This window comes from Scylla paramamosain, chromosome 23 (assembly GCF_035594125.1).
Source record: "Scylla paramamosain isolate STU-SP2022 chromosome 23, ASM3559412v1, whole genome shotgun sequence".
In the NCBI taxonomy this organism is placed as follows: Eukaryota; Metazoa; Arthropoda; class Malacostraca; order Decapoda; family Portunidae; genus Scylla; species Scylla paramamosain.
The window spans coordinates 879,390-902,500 of record NC_087173.1 but is presented as its reverse complement, the minus strand read 5'-3'; the positions used below and the strand labels follow the sequence as shown (position 1 = coordinate 902,500).

The following is a 23,111-nucleotide window of genomic DNA, read 5'->3' as shown; positions in this document are numbered from 1 at the left end:
GTGAAGACCAGAGGTGTGAAGCTGCCATGGTCAACGTGTTGGATTCTCTCCCCATACGCTCGGATCTTCTCCTGCTCATTCTTGCGGTGGGCGGCCTCCAGGGAGAGTTCGTGGTGACAGGCGGCCATTGGGTCAAAGATCCGTATGTCCATGAATGCTTTCTGTCCCCTTGTCCAGAACCCTCGTGCACTGACGTCGACTCGAGCCTCGTTGGTGGTGTTGGCTGTTCTGTAGCGCAGGTGCTCGCCGTCTAGCGGCAGGAGGGTCGGTTCAGTGGAGACATCGTGGCACACCTCCCTGAGCATGCTGGCGGTCAGATCTCTCACCTCATCGTGCCTGATACATACGAATCCCCCCTTTTTGCACGTCATGGTGTGGTTGACGTCATTGGGGGAGCCACACACACAAGTACTGGGGAGTCCTTCCATCGGCCAGCCGTACCTCAGATCAATGGCGTCGACAAATTCTACTACTACTACTACTACTACTACTACTACTACTACTACTACTACTACTACTACTACTACTACTACTACTACTACTACTTGTACTACTACTACTACTACTACTACTACTACTACTACTACTACTACTACTACTACTACTACTGCTACTACTACTACTACTAGTACTACTACTACTACTACTACTACTACTACTAATTCTGCTGCTTCTGGTGTAGCTACTGTTCAACATACTAATTTATACACCAAGATAACCAGTTGTGCTAATGATTCGCGTGAATAACTATCACCATAGATAATAGTGATAGCTATGACATCTTATATCCGGACTTTACTAAAGGTTAGTTCACACGAGATAGATGGGAAGGTGTTGGGCTGGATAGGGTCATGGCTTAGTGACAGGCGACAAAGAGTTGTAATAAACGGCTCGAAATCTGAGTGGAGTCATGTAATTAGTGGGGTGCCCCAGGTATCAGTATTAGGGCCATTGTTATTTCTAATATATATCAATGACTTGGATAGTGGAATTAGTAGTGATGTTAGTAAATTTCCGGATGACACAAAGATTAATTAGGTCAAAATCGGATGCCATCTCCTTGTAGGCAGATTTAGATAGAATGAATGAATGGACGGACGGATGGCAATTGCAATTTAATATCAATAAATGCAAAGTAATTAGCGTAGTTAGAGGAAACCCACACAGTTGGTACACATTAAACAACCAAACTCTGGTAGGTACAGGGTACGAGAAAGATTTAGGAGTTATAGTTAGATCTGAACTCCGTCTAGGGAAACAATGCATAGAAGCCAGAAACAGGGTAAATAGGATATTAGGATTAATTTTTAGGAGTGTTAAAAGCAGAAGTCCGGAAGTAATATTAAAGTTATACTTGGCACTGGTCAGACCTCATCTAGACTACGTTGTGCAGTTCTGGTCCCCCCATTACAGGAAAGATATATGTCTATTAGAATCAGTACAGAGGAGAACGACTAAAAGGATACATGGGATGAGGAGTATTCCTTATGAGGCGAGATTGAAGTTGTTAAATTTACATTCTTTAGAAAGACATAGGTTAAGAGGGGACCTGATAGAAGTCTTTAAGTGGCATAAAGGTTATAACAAGGGGGATGTAGGCAAAGTTCTTAGGATCAGCAACCTGGGTAGAACAAGAAATAACGGGTTCAAGCTTGAAAAATTTAGGTTTAGGAAGGAGATAAGAAAAAATTGGTTCTCAAATAAAGTGGTAGATGAGTGGAACGGACTCAGTAGTCATGTTGTTAGTGCTAGGACACTAGAGAGCCTTAAGAGAAGATTAGACAGTTTTATGGATGGCGATAATAGATGGAAATAGGTAGGTATATTTCATACAGGGACTGCCACGTGTAAGCCTGGTTGCTTCTTGCAGCTTCCCTTATTTCTTACGTTATGTTCTTATGTGAAAAAAAAAAAAAACATATATATATATATATATATATATATATATATATATATATATATATATATATATATATATATATATATATATATATATATATATATATATATATATATATATATATATATATATATATATATATATATATATATATATATATATATATATATATATATATATATATATATATATATATATATATATATATATATATATATATATATATATATATATATATATATATATATATATATATATATATATATATATATATATATATATATATATATATAATATATATTATATATATATATATATATATATATATATATATATATATATATATATATATATATATATATATATATATATATATATATATATATATATATATATATATATATATATATATATATATATATATATATATATATATATATATATATATATATATATATATATATATATATATATATATATATATATATATATATATATATATATATATATATATATATATATATATATATATATATATATATATATATATATATATATATATATATATATATATATATATATATATATATATATATATATATATATATATATATATATATATATATATATATATATATATATATATATATATATATATATATATATATATATATATATATATATATATATATATATATATATATATATATATATATATATATATATATATATATATATATATATATATATATATATATATATATATATATATATATATATATATATATATATATTTGGATTGAATTGCCCTGGAACGTAGTCAGCTCGAATACAATAGAAACGTTTAAAATTCGCCTTGATCTTTTTTTTTTTTTTTCTACGATTGCTTTTTGTTTTGCTTTCTGTTTTGTTGTCTTTTTATATTCTCGTGTAGCGTAGCTTCCTGTTTGTTTATTTTTTCATACCACTTTTTCTTGCCTTATTTATATTAATTATTTGTGATTACTTTTGTTGATCTTTTATTTTCTCTTTAATTTCCCTTGTCATTGTTTTTCCTTAATCATATTCCACATTTATGAATTTTCCTTCTTCCGTTTCCACTATTCACTATGTTATTATGTATATCTGTTGGCTTGCATATTGAAATTACCTTTTCCTTATAATTTGCTTTTCATTTCTCATCTTTTTTAATCGATTCTTCCCATTCACCTTTTTTTTCAACTTTGTTTTTTACACTGACTCCACGTGTTCTTCCAAAGAGGACAACATTTTCTGTTTCGTTACCAGCACTTTTGATAGTAATTAATGTAAACACTCCACTACCTACAAGTACCATGAAATTAGAGCCTGGTGTGGATTTTGACGCAGCGGTAATGAAGGTGGTGGTGGTGGTGGTGGTGGTACTGTTAAGTTTGATTTAAGTCTTATCGTTCCGCTCATTCCCTCGGCTGATGCCTTTGTTATCGTTGTGGTTGTTGGTGACGCTGTTGTTTTCATTACTATTATATTTTGCTACACACAAAAAAAAAAAAAAAACAATAGGTATTATTAGTTACTGTAGTAGTAGTAGTAGTAGTAGTAGTAGTAGTAGTAGTAGTAGTTGTAGTAGTGGTAGTAGTACTAGTTGTAGTTGTAGTACTATTAGTAGTAGTAGTACTAGTAGTAGTAGTAGTAGGTGAACTATCAGTAGTATTTGTTCTTATTCATCTTGTTCTTGTTCTTTTTTAGTACTACTACTACTACTACTACTACTACTATTACTACTATATATATATATATATATATATATATATATATATATATATATATATATATATATATATATATATATATATATATATATATATATATATATGTATGTATTTATTTATATATTTATTTATTTATTTATTTATTTATGGTGAATATTTGGAAAGAATTGCCCTCCAACGTAGTCAGGTCAAATACAATAGAAACATTTAAAATTCGCCTTGATAAATATCTAATGTCAAATCCCCGGTTGTCACTGTTCTCCTCCTTATAAAAATCTTACCGCGAATATTTAGTCTTTCGGTGCGATTACATCTGTCATCTGATGAGGGTATATGTGACTGAGGAAGAAAAACAACTAATTCACAACAAAGAAAATGAATCACATTAAAGATACCTTGGTGATGGCTAGGTTCCTCGGCGACTTGCTGCTGACCCCGTCACAATAATGGTATAAGGAATGGAGTCCTTGCCGGGCAACTAACCCATCACTATAGTCACCTAGTAAACATGTATCCCACTCAGTTATATTTAAGGAAGAGGAAACGTCTTATCTGATATCAATAATAAAAATAGGACCGTATGTAGACTAGATGTGATAGAAGTAGAAATCATCTCTTAATTACTTTCCTTTCAAATTACATTTTTTTTTTTTTTTTATGGAAATGTTATTTCCATTTTCCTGCCAGCTTCTCCAGGATCGATGGGAGCGTGGATGGGGAGGAGACTTCTGTGCTATCTTGTCTTTCATCTTTTTATATCCTGCATGAGTCTGCTCCCGGGAATTAGGTATTGTAGTTGTACTGTGATAAATAATATTTCGGTGCGACCTTTGCAATATCTTCATATATTTATGAAAGCTTTTGTTACTGTGGAGTTTGGTTGAAATATTATTATTGTTTTTTTTTTTGTTTTTTTTAGATTTTTTCGTTGTATTTGTCCAGCACATTTTTGTTTATGCACTAAAAAAGAAAGTGATAATTTAAATCCCGAATTTTCATTTCATATCCATAAAGAAGTTTAAATTAGAGAGTGAAACTAAGAAGGACTCCTTAACGTGTGGGAAGTGCCTGCCAACCTACTATGGAGGGTGTGCTGCGTAAATCATGATTGTATAGGAGCGTGATGTAACCTGTTCACACTGATACCACTTACAGACAAGCCTTCAAGTACCTTGGTATTTCGTAGTAGTGGGTTAAATAATGTTTTGGCATTTTTAGATAATCATCAGAGAGAGAGAGAGAGAGAGAGAGAGAGAGAGAGAGAGAGAGAGAGAGAGAGAGAGAGAGAGAGAGAGAGAGAGAGAGAGAGCGGACAGGTAGGCAGGAAGGCAGACGGTCAAACAAACAGGCAGGGAGGCAAGCAAGCAAGCAAGCAAGCAAGCAAGGAGGCAGACAGACTAACGGGCGGGGAAAGAGGTGGATGGACATACAAAAAAGAAAGAAAGAAAGCAAGCAGACAGACAGGGTGACAGGGAAATAGTCAGCCTAACTTGAAGAGGATAGGCAGGCAAAGAAGCAGGCAGACAGGCAGGCAGGCAAAAATAGAAGGCAAGCAAGCAGACAGAGAAACAGACAAATAGACAGAGGGACAGATGGATGTGCGGGCAGACACAGACATGGACAAAGTAGTTTTAAATAGCGGCAGAAACTGGTATATTTCATTCTAAACAATATATTTGCACAATTTTTTTTTTTTTTTTGTAAAGCACTTTAATAAATAGTTTACCGTGCCCTGCAGCGAGTACTTAATTAAAAGTCCAACTGAATTAGTCAGTGGGATATTAATACAGCATAATGTTTGCATAATATAAACGTATGCCTCTTCCGTTACTCGTATATTCTTTCGTGATAACAATTACTGTAAGCAAAGAAAATGCATACATAGTGACCTAACTATATTTTTTCTCTCATGGCCTCGTATTTACGGTATGCCATTTTTCAAGCACAATACGTAGTTGTCATTGATTTCCTAAAACTACCAAATATACCAGAAGACAGACCTACTGACCCATACTGGTAAATATTGTTCCACTCGTAATGTTACACCAGACACACACACACACACACACACACACACACACACACACACACACACACACCATTAATACAAATAGATGCAATGCAACAAAGCAACAGAGATTGGGATGCTCATTCTTACAGAACATTATAGTGAACATGTGAGGCAGAGATAAACAGACAGACGCAGACAGACAGATTGATTTAAAACAGTAACATGTACTTGTTATAAGCAATTCTAAGTGACCATTAATTTCCCGTTCATTCCCATTCATTCACTCATTTCAGCGTTGAGACGCAAAGGTAGTGTAAGTGTTGTGGCAGCGGTGGTAGTGGCCCCTTCACCTCGCAGCGAGGCAGGAAGGGGAGGCGAGGGACGCCAGCAGTGACTGGCCTGAAGGCGCCTTGCGTCCCGCCTCCTCTCTTGCGACCCTTGATTGCCATCATCCATCAATCGCAGCATGACTTGTGCTCCTCCTCTTCAGCCTCACTTAACTACCACCACGCTTCCCGGAGAAACCGTAACCCTATGCCATCAGAGCCGACAGAGCTGGTTGCATTAAGATCTTTAACTGTTAATATAACGGTGTTAGTATCTACGGGTTCAGGCCTAAAAGCAGAGATAATATTAATATTAGACTGAGGGAGATGGACGACAGATTTACCTTCTGTGAGCGTTTAAAAGTGAATTCTCCAACACTAGGAAAGAAATTATTGAACTCTTCGGCTTTATCACTTAGATTATAAAAAATATAGATAGTGTTTATTTTTCTGACTGGGGATAATTTCATTAATGACGTTCCATGTGGCCGAAGTGTTCCCTTTACTGCCTTTGAGACGGTCGTGATAATGATGCGCCCTAGTTTTATTATTATTATTTGTTTATTTTTTTGCAATTTTCTTGGCAGTTTTGTGTCGACCTGTTTTTTATTATCTTACTGATTTTATTAACCGTTGTCATCATATCATCATTAGAATCACCTAGGATAAAGATCCTTTTATCACGCAGACCTACCATCCTAAAAACATCTTGAATGTAGTCAAATGATGTGGCTAAAGCCTTAGCGTGTCGATATACACAACCAATGATGATGGCCGGCAACTTCCTGCACTGTATCTTTACCCATACATCCTCCACGCCTGTCGGTCTTGGCACATCTAGGTTAATGACAGAGGGATTGAGGGTACTATGGACATACATGCATATCCCGGCTCCTCGACCATTGTCACATCTAAAAATCAATCACAATTAGGAATTTCTACGTAACCATCTGGGGTGTTTGCTTGAAGTCATGTTTCACTCATACATAAAACATCGATATTTCTATCTATTATCAATAACTTTACCTCGTCCAAACTCGATAACAGTGATTGTGCATTAATGTGTTTGACAGTTAGCGAATCCTTTTTTAACTCCTTTATTTCAACAACGGCAGATGCTTCCTCGCCATCATCCTATGCCCTATACTGTTGACGTAAGCGGCTCTTATGACCTAAACGTTGACAGCTGCCACATAAGAGTTTGTGGTCAAATCTACAATTTCTTTGAACATGATTGAATTCGCCGCAATTGTAACACCCTGTTTTTTTTTTTTTTTTTTTTTTTTCTTCTTCTTCCTCTCACTAGCATATTTATTTCTTTCCCTTCTGTAACCATGCTAGTTATCACTGTACGTTTCCTGCGTTTCAAACACCGGGGTACTTGCGTGTTTCTGCACTAGGTGGCTTCTGTTCCATCTGCCCACTCCAGAGGTGTAGGCGTGGGCTTGATTATAAGCTGTATAGTGTCTGCCATCCAGCGTTCTCCTCAGGGTTGTATCGTGCAGACCGGGGCTGAATGCATCCTCCTCTTTGTTCCAGCGTGCCTCATGTTTTCTTGTCATTGCCCTGGCAGGTGTGAGATGAGAAGGACCTCGTGGTTTAGGAGCAGTGGGGGGCTGATGGGAAGCTTTATGGGTGGGAGACTTTCGGGTGTAAGACTTGTCTTGTTGGGTTGTTCTGCTATGAGCGCATAGGGAAACAATACCCGCGTAGGTTGGCGGGCCGCGGGAGCCAGCACTCAGTTTTTTTTTTTTTTTCTATATGTATGTATAGTGTCGAAATAGCAAAGGCATCGTAGAAAACACTAATATCTGGAGCTTCATCACTGTGCTTCAGGGAAAATATGAGTAAATCGTGTGAGTCTTGCCGTGGTAGGAAAGACTGCTTCCTGCGGGACCTTATTAAAAGAGCGTCAGGCACTGGTTTGGCAAGCAGCGGGACTAATAAAATAGGATGCCTTTGGTAATGCGTATATAGGAATATTATTGCCTGCGAAACACTACCTTAGGTTTGTAGTGAGGCTTTTGTATTCAGATGACCGCCGGATCTCTGAAATATGTAGACACAACTATACTAGGCAGGTCCAGTGAAAGGTATCACACTAAATGTATTGCTTCATCCAGAAGAGTTAGCAGGACAAGCGAGAAGTAGGGTGGATCTCACAGGTGTTTGCTTTTGTTGAGATCCTTACCAAGAAGCAGTGACATCCAGCTTTTCACTTTTTATTATTTTATTTTCTTATTTGATCTTGTTATATATGTAATTGTGCTTGTTCATTTTATTTTGTTGCAGCTGTTGTGCATATTTAACATTCTCAGCGTTTCAGGTGTGTTCTGTTTTCAGTGTTGTTTTTCATGTATCCATGCGTTCCTGCTTGGAGGAATTTGACACGTTTTATTTATGATTTCGTTTTTTTTTTTTTTTAATATTTATTCTTTCCTTTTTTGTTCATGTGTATGTTGTAACTCGTGCAGTAGAGGATACCTGGTGGCTCTGTTTATGATGCTCCAGTTTTAGCTCTTTTTACAATAGTCAAGCTGCATCACTTTTTTATGTGGATGTTTTGATATTTTCAGGAAAGGATGGCAGGTGGTGCCGCGGTGAACACTGCCAACACGTGCAGGAGGAAAGTGAGTACCTGCTTCATTACATCATGTTCACTCTGTTTTGGAACTCGCTGTTAAACTTTTTTTTTTCCATGTCAACCGAAACCTGTCACTGTTGCCTGCCTTTCTCCTCTTTGCTTCCCACGAATCTATGAAGGAAAGAAAGGATGTGCTTCCATGGTATCGTGTAATTAGTATTATCCATTGAAGGATTAGTTGAAACCTTTTTCTAAAGCTTTTTTTTTGTCTCTCATTTTTGTGCCCTCATCTCCAGCCGGACATCTAGAGCTTCATTACATTATGTTTCAGGAAAAATATGAGTAAATCGTGTGAGTCTTACCGTGGTAGGAAAGACGACCTCCTGCGGGACCTTATCAAAAGAGCGTCTGACACTGGTTTGGTAAGCGACAAGATTAAAAAAAATAGGATGCGTTTGGTAATGCGTATATAGGAATGTTATTGCCAGCGAAACACTACCTTGGCTTTGCAGTGAGGCTTTTGTATTTAGATGACAGCGGGAGCTGAAATATGTAGACAAAACTATACTAGGCAGGTCCAGTGAAATGTATCATACTAAATATATTGCTTCATCCAGACGAGTTAGCAGCACAAGCATGAAGTAGGGTGGATCTCACAGGTGTTTGCATTTGTTGAAATCCTTACCAAGAAGCGGTGACATCCAGAACCAACAGCAACTACGATATCTGTGTGGTCTGTGGAGCCTTTGTTGTTGTTGTTGTTTTGTTGTGTAAGAGGTTATAGGGAACATCCTGTGTCCTCGCATTAACCACACGAAAAGGCAGGTATATAACTAGGAGTGGTCAGAGAGTTGTTGTTGTTGTTATCAGAAACACAAACGGAGGAAGGTGGATGTGTTGTATTGCTGAGCAACAATAAAGAAAGAAGAATAGATGAGTCAGGCCACCTTGGTGGAGATACTCAAAAGGGACTTTCATGTTTTGTGCCGTGAATACTTTTTATGGCTAGACTGAAGTGGTACTTATTATTTTCTAAGCATATCCTTGCTGTTGTTTTTTTAGGTTTTATTTTGTTGCAGCTGTTGTGCATATTTAACATTCTTAGAGTTTCAAGTGTGTTCTGTTTTCAGTGTTGTTTTTCATGTATCCATGTGTTCTTGGTTGGATGAATTTGACACGTTTTATTTATGACATTTCGTGTTTTTCTTCAGTATTTATTCTTTCGTTTTTTGTTCATGTGTATGTTGTAACTCATGCAGTAAATGATTTGTGGTAGTTCTGTTTATGATGCTTCATTTTTAGCTCTTTTTAGAATAGTCAAGCTGCATCACTTTCTTATGTGGATGTTTTGATATTTTCAGGGAAGGATGGCAGGTGGTGCCGCGGTGAACACTGCCAACACGTGCAGGAGGAAAGTGAGTACCTGCTTCATTACATCATGTGCACTCTGTTTTGGAACTCGATGTTAAACTTTTTTTTTTTTTTCATGTCAACCGAAATCTGTCTGTTGCCAGCCTTTCTCCTTTCTGCTTCCCACGAATCTATGAAGGAAAGAAAGGATGTGCTTCCATGGTATCGTGTCAGTAGTATTATCCATTGAAGAATTAGTTTAAACCTTTTTTCCAGAGCTTTGTTTTTTTCTCCCATTTTTCTGCCTTCCCAGGGTATATATATGAAAGAAGAATGTAAATTTAGTCTATTATGTTAATTGTAACATGTATTCCAGTCTTCGTGTGCTTATTTTAATGTATGCATAGAGAAAAGAAGGATACGAAATCATATATTTTCTATAATGGTGTCATGTTTATGGTACAAATATTTGCTTGGAGATTCAGTTGAAACTTAATATTTAGCTATCATTTTGGAGTTTAATTTTTTTTTTTCGTATTTATCTTTTGTATGTACGAATATACGAGTGAAAAAATGGAAAGATGCAATTATAAAAAACTTTCCAGCATAACAGGAATATTCACCTGAGACTTTATTAGGTAACAAATATCAGATATTCTAATTTATTCGTTTATTTATCGTTTACTGTGTTTTATCGTTATGTAGATTAATAATATTTTGCATGTTATGATAAAGTGGCCTTGGAAAATATTACTGTAACACATTTCATTTAGTGTGGATTTGATTTCCACATAAAAAAAAGATAAATAAATAAATGAATAAAAATAAAATGAAATAAAATAATCTTTCATTCTATGGAGAAAACATATTTACATTTTCTTTTTTCAATTGGTATTGATATTATTTTTAACTCTGATATCCCGGGAAGCGTTACTACCATGAATATTTGCGACCTAACCTAAGGTAAATTTTTAGCGTCATAACCTTTGTTGCAGCTTTATTCAAGTAAAATCAAAGAGAGGAAAGCTTGTATTGTTCTGTGAAGTGTTCTTATTTGCCTGTGTGTGTTGATTGTCACCTTGAAAAGTCAAGGTGACGTGGGCCTTGATGACTAGAGCCGGCCCACTCTATTTGTCTCCCTTTTTTTAGAGGCTCGTCGTTGTAGATTTCTGAAAATATTAGTTTCATCACGTTTTTAATTTTCCTTGTCAGCAAATGAAAGAAAATTTATGATTTTCTTTATCATTTAGTAACGTATTGAATATCTATGGAGGGATTATTCCCCTAGCGGAGCGAGGGGGCTCTATTTTTGTTACTACTGCACATCTCTACACCCCAACGCTCCCACCTGGCCCTGGAGGGTACAACGATGATTTGCCCAGGATCACCTTTTGGTGTCTATCGCATATAAAAATTTCGATTTCAGTTTCCGAAACACTTCTTGGTTAGCAACTTTTGAAGGCGTATCTTCGTCAGACTCACCTTTTTTGCTGTCTTTTGCATATTTTGATTTATCAACATGTGGGCGAAGGTTTTTGCCTGGCAACTCGCTCAACTATCGCCTCATCACTATAGAACGAGTTGGAGGGCGTAAAATGCGCGAATTATTTGCCTTAACTCACATCATGTACAGGATAGCCAGTCTTGGTTGACACCATCAGACTCAGACACTTTTTTTTTCTTTTTGTCTTGAGGGTTTAACACAGTCCTCTGATTTTGTGTTTGTCTTGTCGGATGCAGCAGCGGCGGGACCTTTTTCCTTCCTCGCGGCCAGACGACGAGGACTGGCTTTTTGCTGCTCCTCCTGACACACTCACAATTTACCGGTGAGTGACGGGGACGGAGCTGTTTTTGTATCGCAGTGTACGTCCTTCCATTTTTAGGTTTACATTTAAATAAAGCCTGTCATGCTTGCCTATGTTATTCTATGTGCATGTAAGGTAAGGCTGCTTGACAAAGTGTCTGACTCACTGCAGACACTTGCTTTATGCTGTACTGTAATAAACAAGTAATTTCTCAGTGAGTCACAAAAGTGCCTCTCAATACGATGTGGTAGTGAAAAGTAGAATATGAAATAGATAGATAATAAATAAGTGAATAAATAAATAAATAAATAAATGGATGAATTAATGCATACCCTAGAGAACATTTCATACCTACTGAGCTTACCATAGCAAATACACTGATATGCTACAAAAAATGCACACAAGTATATGAAGATGGAAAAAAATGGGGCAAGTCTGTCTTGTGTTGTTATTTCTATGGTTACTGCTCTTCTGAATTTGTCATCAGCATGCGTCTCTCCTTCCCCACGCTGACGCTACAATATCTTCATTCTTTCATCCCCTTCATTGGTAAACTCTGGATTTGTCTGCCTGTTTCTGTTTTTTCCCCTTCCTGTGACTAGTTGTTTTAAGAGTATTGAGGCACTTCCAGAAACATATTTAGATTTTTTATTATTGACTTTTTTTTTCTCTCTTTTTTTGTCTGTATGTATGGAAGCGGCAACTAAAAAAAAAAAAATTTCGTTCCTCTGTTTGCCATTCGCCAAGAAGATATGAGAGTGTGAGTATAAGTAGTGGCTATATGCAAATGTTAGAATACCATTTTATACTGACTCTAGATTAAACATGTATTGCATTGTTTACTGCAGTGTTTCAAGTTGAGCCGTCCAATATCTTTTGCATCTAATTGATTTTTGTGTTCGGCTATTTGAAATTTTTATTTCCAAATGCAGTTCCATGTTTTTAAGAATTATAAAGGGTTGGAGGAAAATAAAGCTTCCCTGAGTTGTAATAGGTGAATGTTAATAACAGTAGTAGTAATAGCAGTAGTAGTAGTAGTAGTAGTAGTAAAGAGCAGGATTATCAGCTGGAGTGACACCAATTCAGTTTTTCTATTATTTATATTTTCTTACTATTATTCCTCACCTTGTCAATCCACGCAAGGAAAAAAAAAAAGAAAAGAAAAAAAAAAGGAAACGTATAATAAAAAAGTGAGAGGCAAGACCAGCAAGTGAAACACGCCCTGCCTTCTCCATAGACTTCACGTGTTTACTGCCGCGCTTCCTGCCTCATAATTATACAGTCTTACGCTGGAGGCTCTCTCTCTCTCTCTCTCTCTCTCTCTCTCTCTCTCTCTCTCTCTCTCTCTCTCTCTCTCTCTCTCTCTCTCTCTCTCTCTCTCTCTCTCTCTCTCTCTCTCTCTCTCTCTCTCTCTCTATCAGTGACGTGTAGCAGTGTGGTTGTCGAGAGCATAGCAAACGGCAAAATGTACGGGGACGGGCTAGTGTTTGCATGCCCCGCGTGAGGCGTGCAGTTTGTATGTAAAAGAGGAAGGCAACTGGTCGGGCGGGGACAAGGAGGAGGTGGAGTAGGAGCAGCAGGAGGAGGAGGAGGAGGAGGAGGAGGAGGAGGAGGAGGAGGAGGAGGCGTAGCGTAGCGTGGTCTGGATGGCGTGCAGGATTATGTGACGCTCAAAGGCAGCTTCAATACACTGTGGCTCACTCTATTAGAGTGAGCCACCTGACGGGGTGCGCTCTCAGGGTGATTGCTTGTATTCTATGTAGCCTGGCGGGGCTGTGGCACTCCCTGCAGGTTATTGGCTCAGGAGGGTGAGGTAATGTCGGATGTTAGTGTGGTACTCTGCTGTGGGTGATGAGTTGTGTTTGTAATGATACAGCGCCTAAAGTTTGTTAAAGTGATGCAGGTTGTAGAGCATAAATACAGTGACATCATCACCACTATAGTCTCTCCCTTTACGCTGTGACGGAATGATGTAGTTGTGGTGATGTAGTCTGGGATAATGGTGTACACTAGAGAAAATAAATAAAAATCCCAGTAATATCAACAGTTCCATTCTCGTGAAAGGTTCAGTGTTCCTCCATTATGTTGTTTATTTTCAGCTTTTCCACTTTATGTTCACTTAACTTGACAAGTGTGTTCCACGTGTGTCCCTAGGCGAAAAAAAAAAAAAAAACGTACCATTTTATACGCCTTTTTCATATCTTGCTTTATACAAAACTTTTTTTTAACGATGTTCTCTGTAAAACACTAGTCTTTTTTTGTCTGCCTTCTTTTTGTTATTATATGTTTCTAGCTACAAGGAAGTTTGTCCAGAAAGGAAAAGAAAAAAATATCATACTGTTGTTATATTCCTATTTCATATCCTCACACAGAGAACAATTTTTAACAATAAATAGGGGTAAACTTTAGCCTCACCTCCTCCGTCTCCTTTTAATTAATTTTTAATTAAGTTCTTTTCCATATTTTCATTCATATAGACCATTTTTTTTTTTTTTTTTGCCTTCAATAATGTATAGGATTAAAACATAGCCTCACTTCTTCTATCTCCTTTTTGCTGTGATATGTTTTGACCCTACACGCTGGTATGGTCCGCCTGCCCCCCTTGCCCGCCCCCTTCCCCCTGACAGACCCGCGTGTGGCCGTGGAGTGTGGCTCCCCAAATGGTCATCCAGTATTGCTCTTAAAAATGATCCCGTGATGCGTCTACAGAATGGTTGCTTAAAGTGTGTTGCTGGGGTGGGGGGTGGGGGGTGGGGGGAAGGGGACTGATGTGGTTCTCTGGCCTAGAACGCTCTCTCTCTCTCTCTCTCTCTCTCTCTCTCTCTCTCTCTCTCTCTCTCTCTCTCTCTCTCTCTCTCTCTCTCTCTCTCTCTCTCTCTCTCTCTGTCTTAGCTCGAATCTTGATTTCACTGGGTGGTTTAAGAACATATTCACGTGTTATTCATGAGCCATCACTTACTGCACCACCAGCGGCAGCAGCAGCAGGAGGAGGAGGAGGAGGAGGAGGAGGAGGAGGAGGAGGAGGAGGAGGGAGGAGGAGATACCAAAAGAATACAAAGGAATGCAACGGAAGACCAAACCTTGAGGTATTGACGAGGCTGTTTGGATAATTATTCTACATTAACTATTATTGGGAGATACAGGATAGTACAGAAGGTTCCTCCCCACCAATCCCTCCAGCAGAAGCTGACAAGATACAGGAATTGATTCCATTACCCTCTAGTGCAGTGGTTTTCATGTCCTTTCAGGCCACGGGCCACTAACAAAAAAAAAAAAAAAATGTGGAAACTTTCAGTTTTGGTTTGGACCGTAATGTAGCATCTTGTGTTGTCAACTTTCCAGATATCTATCCCGTCTTCTTCAATGACATTCGACTGTCCCCCTCTTCTACACTGAATATCCTCGGTCTGTCCTTTACTTATAATCTGAACTGAAAACTTCACATCTCATCTATAGCTAAAACAGCTTCTATGAAGTTAGGCGTTGTGAGACGTCTCCGCCAGTTTTTCTTACCCCCCCCCCAGCTACTAACTCTGTGCAAGGGCCTTATCCGTCCATGTATGAAGTATGCTTTACATGTCTGGGGGGATTCCACTCATGCTGCTCTTCTAGACAGGGTGGAATCAAAAGCTTTTCGTCTCATCAACTCCTCTCCTCTAACTGACTGTCTTCAGCCTCTCTCTCTCCGTCGTAATGTTGCATCTCTAGCTGTCTTCTACCGCTATTTTCATGATAACTGTTCTTCTGATCTTGCTAACTGTATGCCTCCTCTCCTCTCGCAGCCTCGTTGCACAAGAATTTCTTCTTTCTCTCACTCCTATTCTGTCCACCTCTCTAACGCAAGAGTTAACCAGTATTCTCAGTCATTCATCTCTTTCTCTGGTAAACTCTGGAACTCCCTGCCTGCTTCTATATTTCCACCTTCCTATGACTTGAATTTCTTCAAGAGGGAGGTTTCAAGACACTTATTCATCAATTTTTGACTACTGCTTTGACCCTTTTATGGGACTGGCATTTCAGTGGGCATTTTTTTTTTTATTGTATTTTTGTTGCCCTTGGCCAGTGTCCTTCCTACATAAAAAAAAAAAAACTGCACACACTAACTTAGTACACCACACACCATAATAAATGACCAGAAATCAAATTACACGCCTATACCTGTAAAAGAGATTGGACAAATAATACAACTAATCATCACTGCAGTTCGGTGGCCACTGGCCACAGGCACGGTGGTTCACAGCACTTGACGACTCGTGTAGCCGCGTGGGAGCTGACAGAAATCAACAGGATGGCTCGTCACCTTGACGCGCATAGTACGAGTATGTTGTCAGGCCCTAGTCCCGGATGGCGGCGTGAATCTTGAACATTCGTTGTAGATTAAACTTAGAAGTGACTCGAAGTATTAGCCAACAGCTACAACTTAGACTGTCAATAGATCTCTTAAATAGAAATGTAATAAAATGAATAGCCAGTTATTTATTTTGATCAAAATGTTCATACTGAATTTTCCATTTCATTTTTATCAGCAAATACAGTAGGCATCCTGTGGACCACCCTAAAGAGTCACTGTGGACCACCAGTTGAGAACCACTTCTCTGGTGTGATAGTTTCATGTGGAAGAGTCAAATAATTTAAAAGGACTCTTGAGAACTCTTCGGGGCTGAATGTAATGCAGGTCTTGCGAGTGATGCTCGTCAGAGAGAAGCATGTGATCTTTTAAATATCAGTACTTTTTTTCTTTTTTTCTGTGCGTTTAGTTAAGTATTCATTTACTTTTATGATCAAGTGTCATCTGACTACCACTTAATGCTCCCTTGAACTGCCTTACTACGGTTCTTTTCATGGATAAAAATTCCAAATAACGTGTTACACTTCATTGGTGGCATGATTTCCCTTTAAAATGAATGCAAAGCAATCAATGTGGCACGTTCCATATCCATTATTGTGTCACTTTATTACGCATACAAACACTCCTATTAACGTATCACATCCCGCCCCTGGTGTGATTCCCCTCACCATGAATACAAAGCAATCCAAACGCTACAGATCAGCCCTGCTCATGAAACACACGCTCTGATACAACTAGGCTCTTCACTTACTTTCAGCCCTTGTTTTCTCTTTAATAGTGCGAGAGTTGACTGGCCTCTTCACTCTTTGATCCCTTTCACAGTTAAACTCCGTAATTCTCCCTGATTTTTATCTAACTTCCCAAACTTGTTATGACTTGAACTGATCATATATGTTTACTCACCTCCGTATGACTTGAGTTGCTATAAGAGACGAGTATCAAGACACCTTCCTAACTAAATGAACCAACCTGATTTAACACTCTTTTCCATCCACTCTTTACCATGTGGAAATTAAATGGTATTGTAAACTGTAACCAAATTGTTACCCTTATGATCTATTCTAGACTCTAATAAGTGATCTGGAGACTATGATAATAACACGCTCCCTCCACTGCACACCAGCTGTCCGTAATGTATCATGTCCAGTGGCTGTTAATATAAACTGACGCTCTATTAACCTGTCATCACTAATCAGTAATCATTCACGCACAAGCTCATCCTCGTCACCACAACATCACCATCACCGTCACCATCACCACAGCTTACACAACACTCCACCATGATTCTGTCCCATACCTCACCCACGCCACCACTAATCATTGCTAATTAATCTCCCGTCCCTCACCACCACCACCACCACCACCACCACCACTAACAATAACATCACACCTCACTCTCAACTTCTCCCATTTTCAGGAATTCCTTTCTTCTCTTCCCTCGCTCCACCATCCTTCATCCTCTCTCCCTTACGTTCCATCCTTCCTTTTGCCGACATAATGCTTGCAATAGACGCCCCTCCTCTTCCTCCCCCTCCTCCTCCTCCAGTCCCGTAGTATTAGCAGGGCCTTGTCTCCCTTTATAAGCAGGGAGCTGTGGGAGGAACTGGAGGGATGCTTAGTGGAACATGTCGAAATAGCGTTGCCTAGCCACCGCCGAGTATAGGAGTGTGTTGAGGGTGCATTATCTCGGTACAGTGGCGGTGAACGGGGAGATGGATCGGTGAGTATGTCCAGGCGCAGATAGAGAAATGTGTTGTTGGTATTTAATTAGATATACTTATAAATAGATGGGTAGATAAACAGTTTAATAAGTAGAAAATAGATTAGATAAATAGATAGACAGACAGACAGACATGGATAATAAGTACGTAAGTGGGAAAATATATTGATAAATCCCCGTTGTTAGATAAGAAGGTAGAAGTATTAGATAGTGAGAGATATACAGATAAAACATCGACGAATGGGTAGGTAAGTGAAGAAACACAGGAAGGTAGGATGGTTGAAGAGCAATATACATAAACAAATAAGAAGAAAGTGTAAATGTAAGCGATGAATCAGATAAAGAGAGAAATTAGCTGTATATTGATGGACAGAACATATAGAAATGCAACTGTAAATCATGGTAAACAAACTAAGATAAATAAAGGTATGTACTATGTTAGAAGGAAATTACATTAGAGAGTCAGCCAGCATATCAGACATTCAGAAAGCAGCACAGACAAAGACACATAGACAAACTGACTGATGGGTGCATATGCGAAATGAAATAGTAAACAAACATACATATATAGAATCATTACAAAAAGAAAAATATCATAGACTTTGAGGCAGACACTGAATTTTGCATAACGAAGATATTTGTATGTTCATGTTTCGTAAATTACACACGAGCTATGGATAAAAAAGAGAGATTTTGCATATAAACCTAAAGAAACAAAAGAAAGCAAAACATTATAAAACAAAAAAAGAGACAATAAAAAAAAAACATGAATCTTCCTATCTGTGAATAACGTTGTAGACAGAGGCGCCCACACACACACACACACACACACACACACACACACACACACATACTTTCCTGTCGACAAAAATACACACAGTTATCCTGCTAGTCTATGAATTACCTTACCAGAAATGGAAAATGCATGAATGTTATGAATTTTATGTATTGTTGTGTGGATCACTGGAATTGTGTTGAAATCTTAACGGCAGAACCATGGAGAGAGAGAGAGAGAGAGAGAGAGAGAGAGAGAGAGAGAGAGAGAGAGAGAGAGAGAGAGAGAGAGAGAGAGAGAGAGGATGTCTTGCAACACAATACACATGCATGTATATCGTGCACATTTTTCTGCCTCTTTCGTCTTTCTTTTATGCGACATTTGGAAAAAGCAAATGTTGAGATAGTGTGTGTGTGTGTGTGTGTGTGTGTGTGTGTGTGTGTGTGTGTGTGTGTGTGTGTGTGTGTGTGTGTGTGTGTGTGTGTGTGTGATAATAGACAAACAGACAGTATAGACAAACAGTACAGATACATTAAAATACACAAAATTGCACCTAAGCTGGGGACAGAGACTCCCAAGCAATCACGCACCCACCCACACAAGACAGACAGAAGGTCAAAGATATACTGATATACGTACTGACATACATTCTTCAACTGTTCGGTCAATATGCAGACGCTACACGAACTTCCATATTTTACTGTGCATCTCGAAGGAGTAACGCCGGGAGATGACAACGTCCGCCCTTTACTACTCAGGGAAGCACAGGAACTTTGTGTGTTGCTGGCTGTTTGTTGGAGTTTCAGGATTCACGAAGGCTGACGATGAGTTTCAAAAGTAGGAGTGTATTGGAAAGAGAGAGAGAGAGAGAGAGAGAGAGAGAGAGAGAGAGAGAGAGAGAGAGAGAGAGAGAGAGAGAGAGAGAGAGAGAGAGAGAGAGAATAATGATAAAGAATTCACAACAGGAGGGAAATAAGCAGATATATGGAGAATGCACCGGACTAGAAATAGGAAGAGAAGGAAAAGGAAGAGGAAGAGGGGAAAAAGAAGGAGAAGGAGGAGGAAGAGGAAGAGCATTATCGGACATAAAAATGGAAGAGAGGGAGATGAGATGGAGGTAAATGTAGAGGAAGGAAAGTAAGTAGCAAGAAGTAAGATGAAATGAAGGAGGGAATGATGTAGAAGGATGCAAAATGAGATTATAAAGAGAGGGAGAGAAGGAATCAGAATCAGAATTAGAATCGGAACCTCTTGGTCTGTTATTGTTTGAACTTTTTTTCTGCAAAACAAGTAGATTCAGTACATAAGTAAAAGAAAAAAAAAACAGTAGAAAATATAGATGTAAATGCCAATGACACCTTGCAGTGCATAAAGAATAAAAAAAACAAGGTCTCCATCGTTACAAATACTGAACTATTAAAACTTACATCTTACAAGTTACGACACGGAAATAAAAGGACAAATCCGCTACACTGCAATGATGGTGCTGATGACGATGATGACGGTAATAATATTAATTATAATGGTAATAATAGTAGTAGTAATAATAATAATAATAATAAATAATATATTATAATAATAATAATAATAATAATAATAATAATAATAATAATAATGATAATAATAATAATAATAATAATAATAATAATAATAATAATAATAATAACAACAACAGTACCACTTCACTACGTATCGCCTCACGTGGGGAGCAGGGGTGGGAGTGGCACAGGACTTTCTTCTTTTTCATGCAGTATTCTTTTTTTATACCAATGAAGCATAAACACACTTCCAGCCTCCGCTGGTCCCCCTACCCTCTCTCCCTTAATCCCTCCCGACGCCGCCCTTCCTCCCAGTCGGAAGCTTTCATCCTGCTGATAGGTAGTAAAGCCTGTGTGAAGAAGTGAGTGCTTCACCAGCTTTTTCAATGACATAATTTGATTGATGTCTATGTTGAGAGTGGACGTGAATTACGAATAAAGCAATCCGTGGTTCTCTGGGCTGAGTCATTCTCGTGCTGCAGGATGGACAGGTGTAATGTTGTGTTGTTGTTATTGTTGTTGGTGATGGTGGTGGTGGTGCAGCACAGGGGAGGGTTCCAGGAGGCGGCTCCAGACACAAGGAATGCCCGCCTCTGTAAAGTTCTCTGATCTCACCTACTGCTATTTGCACTCCACGACATACTCCCACAAGTCAACAATGATCTAATTATCACTGTGGGAATGAACGCTCACATTAGAATCAGCAGCAGTTTTTTTTATTGAATATTTGGTGCTGCATGAACACAGGAGGGGAAATCATGTGTTGAAATATATTTTGTTTACCGTTGGGGTTTCATGGCGTAGTGACAGTCTTGGGAATCCAGTGTGTGTGGGATGCCAGCGGTCATATCCCATAGAAAATACAATAAATGAATAACATGATGAAAATAATTCACATGATAATTCTTTAATACATACTGGCGTGAACATTAGATGGGGAAATAGACCAACTTTACAAAGAAAATGGGGAAGATGGGGAAATAGACCAACTTTAAAAAAAAGGAAAAGGGCCCTCGTGGCCCAGTGGGTAGAGTGATGCACTTGGAGTTTGGCGTGAGGGAAGTGAGGGGCGCGCAGGTTCGAACCCCCCTCTCGGAACTCACAAAAACCTTCAAAGAGCATCCCTCCATCACCATGTGTGCCTCAAACACACAGGTACGGTGATGGAGCTGCCCACGGGGAGGAGGGGAGGTGAGTGCGCAGCACCTCCCTACCCCTCCCCAGGGGAGGAAGGCACCGCCTTACCGCCCCCGGGAGAGCAAGGGAGGTGAGTGCACAGCGCTTCCCTTCTCTCCCCTACCTAACCCTGGCAAGTCTACGGGCTACCAGGCAAAAATTAATAAAAAATAAATAAATAAATAAATAAAAAAAAATAAAGGTGAGTGCATAGCACTTCTCTTCACCTAACAGGAAAAAAATAAATGAAAAATAAAGGTAAGTGCATAGCACTCACCTACCACGAAAAAAAAAATAAATAAATAAATAAAAAAATAGAAAAAAAAATAAATAAAATAAAAATAAATAAAAACCACCGTACCACTTCGGACCTCGGGAGAGCAAGAGAGGTGAGTGCACAGCACTTCCCTTCTCTCCCTAAGTCTACGGACTACCACACCAAAAAAGAATAAAATATATATAAGTATAAAGAAAAAAAAACAATAAAATAAATAAAAAAATAAATAAATAAATAAAATGAGTCTGGTAATCAACAATAAATAATAAAAATAAATCAGTACCAACCTGACTGACCCTGACTACTCCAAAGACCACCACCCCACCTGGGAAGCACGGGAGGTGAGTGTGCAGCACCTCCCTACCCTTCCCTGTCTCCTAGTTTGACTTTGACCAACAATCTGACTCATCCTAGCAACTCCAACTGTTCAGACCACCACCAGTATTCCCCACCCTAGCAACTGATCCTGGCAAGGTGAGTGCGTAGCACTTCCCGTGACTCATCCTGGCAAATTCTAAAGACTCATCATCCTGACTGACCTTGGGAAGCACGGGAGGTGAGTGTGCAGCACCTCCCTACCCTTCCCTGTCTCCCAGTTTGACTTCGACCACCAATCTGACTCATCCTACCTACTCCAAAGAGCAACTCCAACTGTACAGACCACCACCACCACCCCGCTGATCTTGGCAAGGTGAGTGCGTAGCACTTCGCTGGACTGACCCTGACTGACTAACCCTGGCAACTGACTGGCCTTGGGGAGCATGGGAGGTGAGTGTGCAGCACCTCCCTACCCTTCCCAGTCTCCCAGTTTGACTTTGACCACCAACCTGACAACTGTACAGACTACCACCACTACCCCTCTGAGGGTGAGTGCGTAGCACTTCCCTTGACTGACCCTGACTGATTGGCCCCTGGCAGCTCAAAAAACAACCAACCTGACTGACTTACGGATATGTAATCACCAAACTGACTGGCCCTGAAGAGCATGGGAGGTGAGTGTGCAGCACCTCCCAACACTTCCCAATCTCCCAGTTTGACCTGATTCATCCTGGCAACTTCTAAGAGCAACTCCAAATGTACAGACCACCTGTACCTCCTATTCTCTGACCCACTCTGATCGTGATGGTGGTAGCTTCCCTACCACCAGCCTGACTGACCCTGGCAACTCTAAAAACAACCAATCTGACTGACTTACAAATCTTACTATAATCTGGCAACAGACCACCAAACTGACTGACCCTGGGGAGCATGGGAGGTGAGTGTGCAGCACCTTTCTACCCTTCCCAGTCTCCCAGTTTGACTTCCACTATCAACTCCAAATGTACCACCACCACCACCCCTCTGATGTTGGCATGGTGAGTGCGTAGCACTTCCCTTGACTGACTGGACCTGACTGACTGACCATGGCAACTCCAAAAACAACCAACCTGACAAATGTAACCTGGGGAGCATGGGAGGTGAGTGTGCAGCACCTCCCTACCCTTCCCAGTCTTCCACCAACCTGACTTGAATTATGACTGGGTAGCAGGGGAGGTGAGTGTGCAGTACCT

General features: G+C 39.1%; 1 protein-coding gene across 6 annotated transcripts in view; it reads left to right on the top strand.

The window, feature by feature from the left end:
• The window catches only part of LOC135111976 (circumsporozoite protein-like), a 187,110-nt gene that overhangs the window by 127,215 nt on the left and 36,784 nt on the right, over window positions 1-23,111 (top strand). For 5 of the 6 annotated variants that reach the window (XM_064025711.1, XM_064025708.1, XM_064025709.1 and 2 more), the window contains 2 exons: window positions 8,565-8,618; window positions 9,934-9,987. In XM_064025711.1, coding sequence (XP_063881781.1) covers window positions 8,565-8,618; window positions 9,934-9,987 — 108 coding nt within the window. The remainder of the gene's footprint in view (window positions 1-8,564; window positions 8,619-9,933; window positions 9,988-23,111) is intronic. The other variant, XM_064025712.1, reaches the window with a different exon arrangement.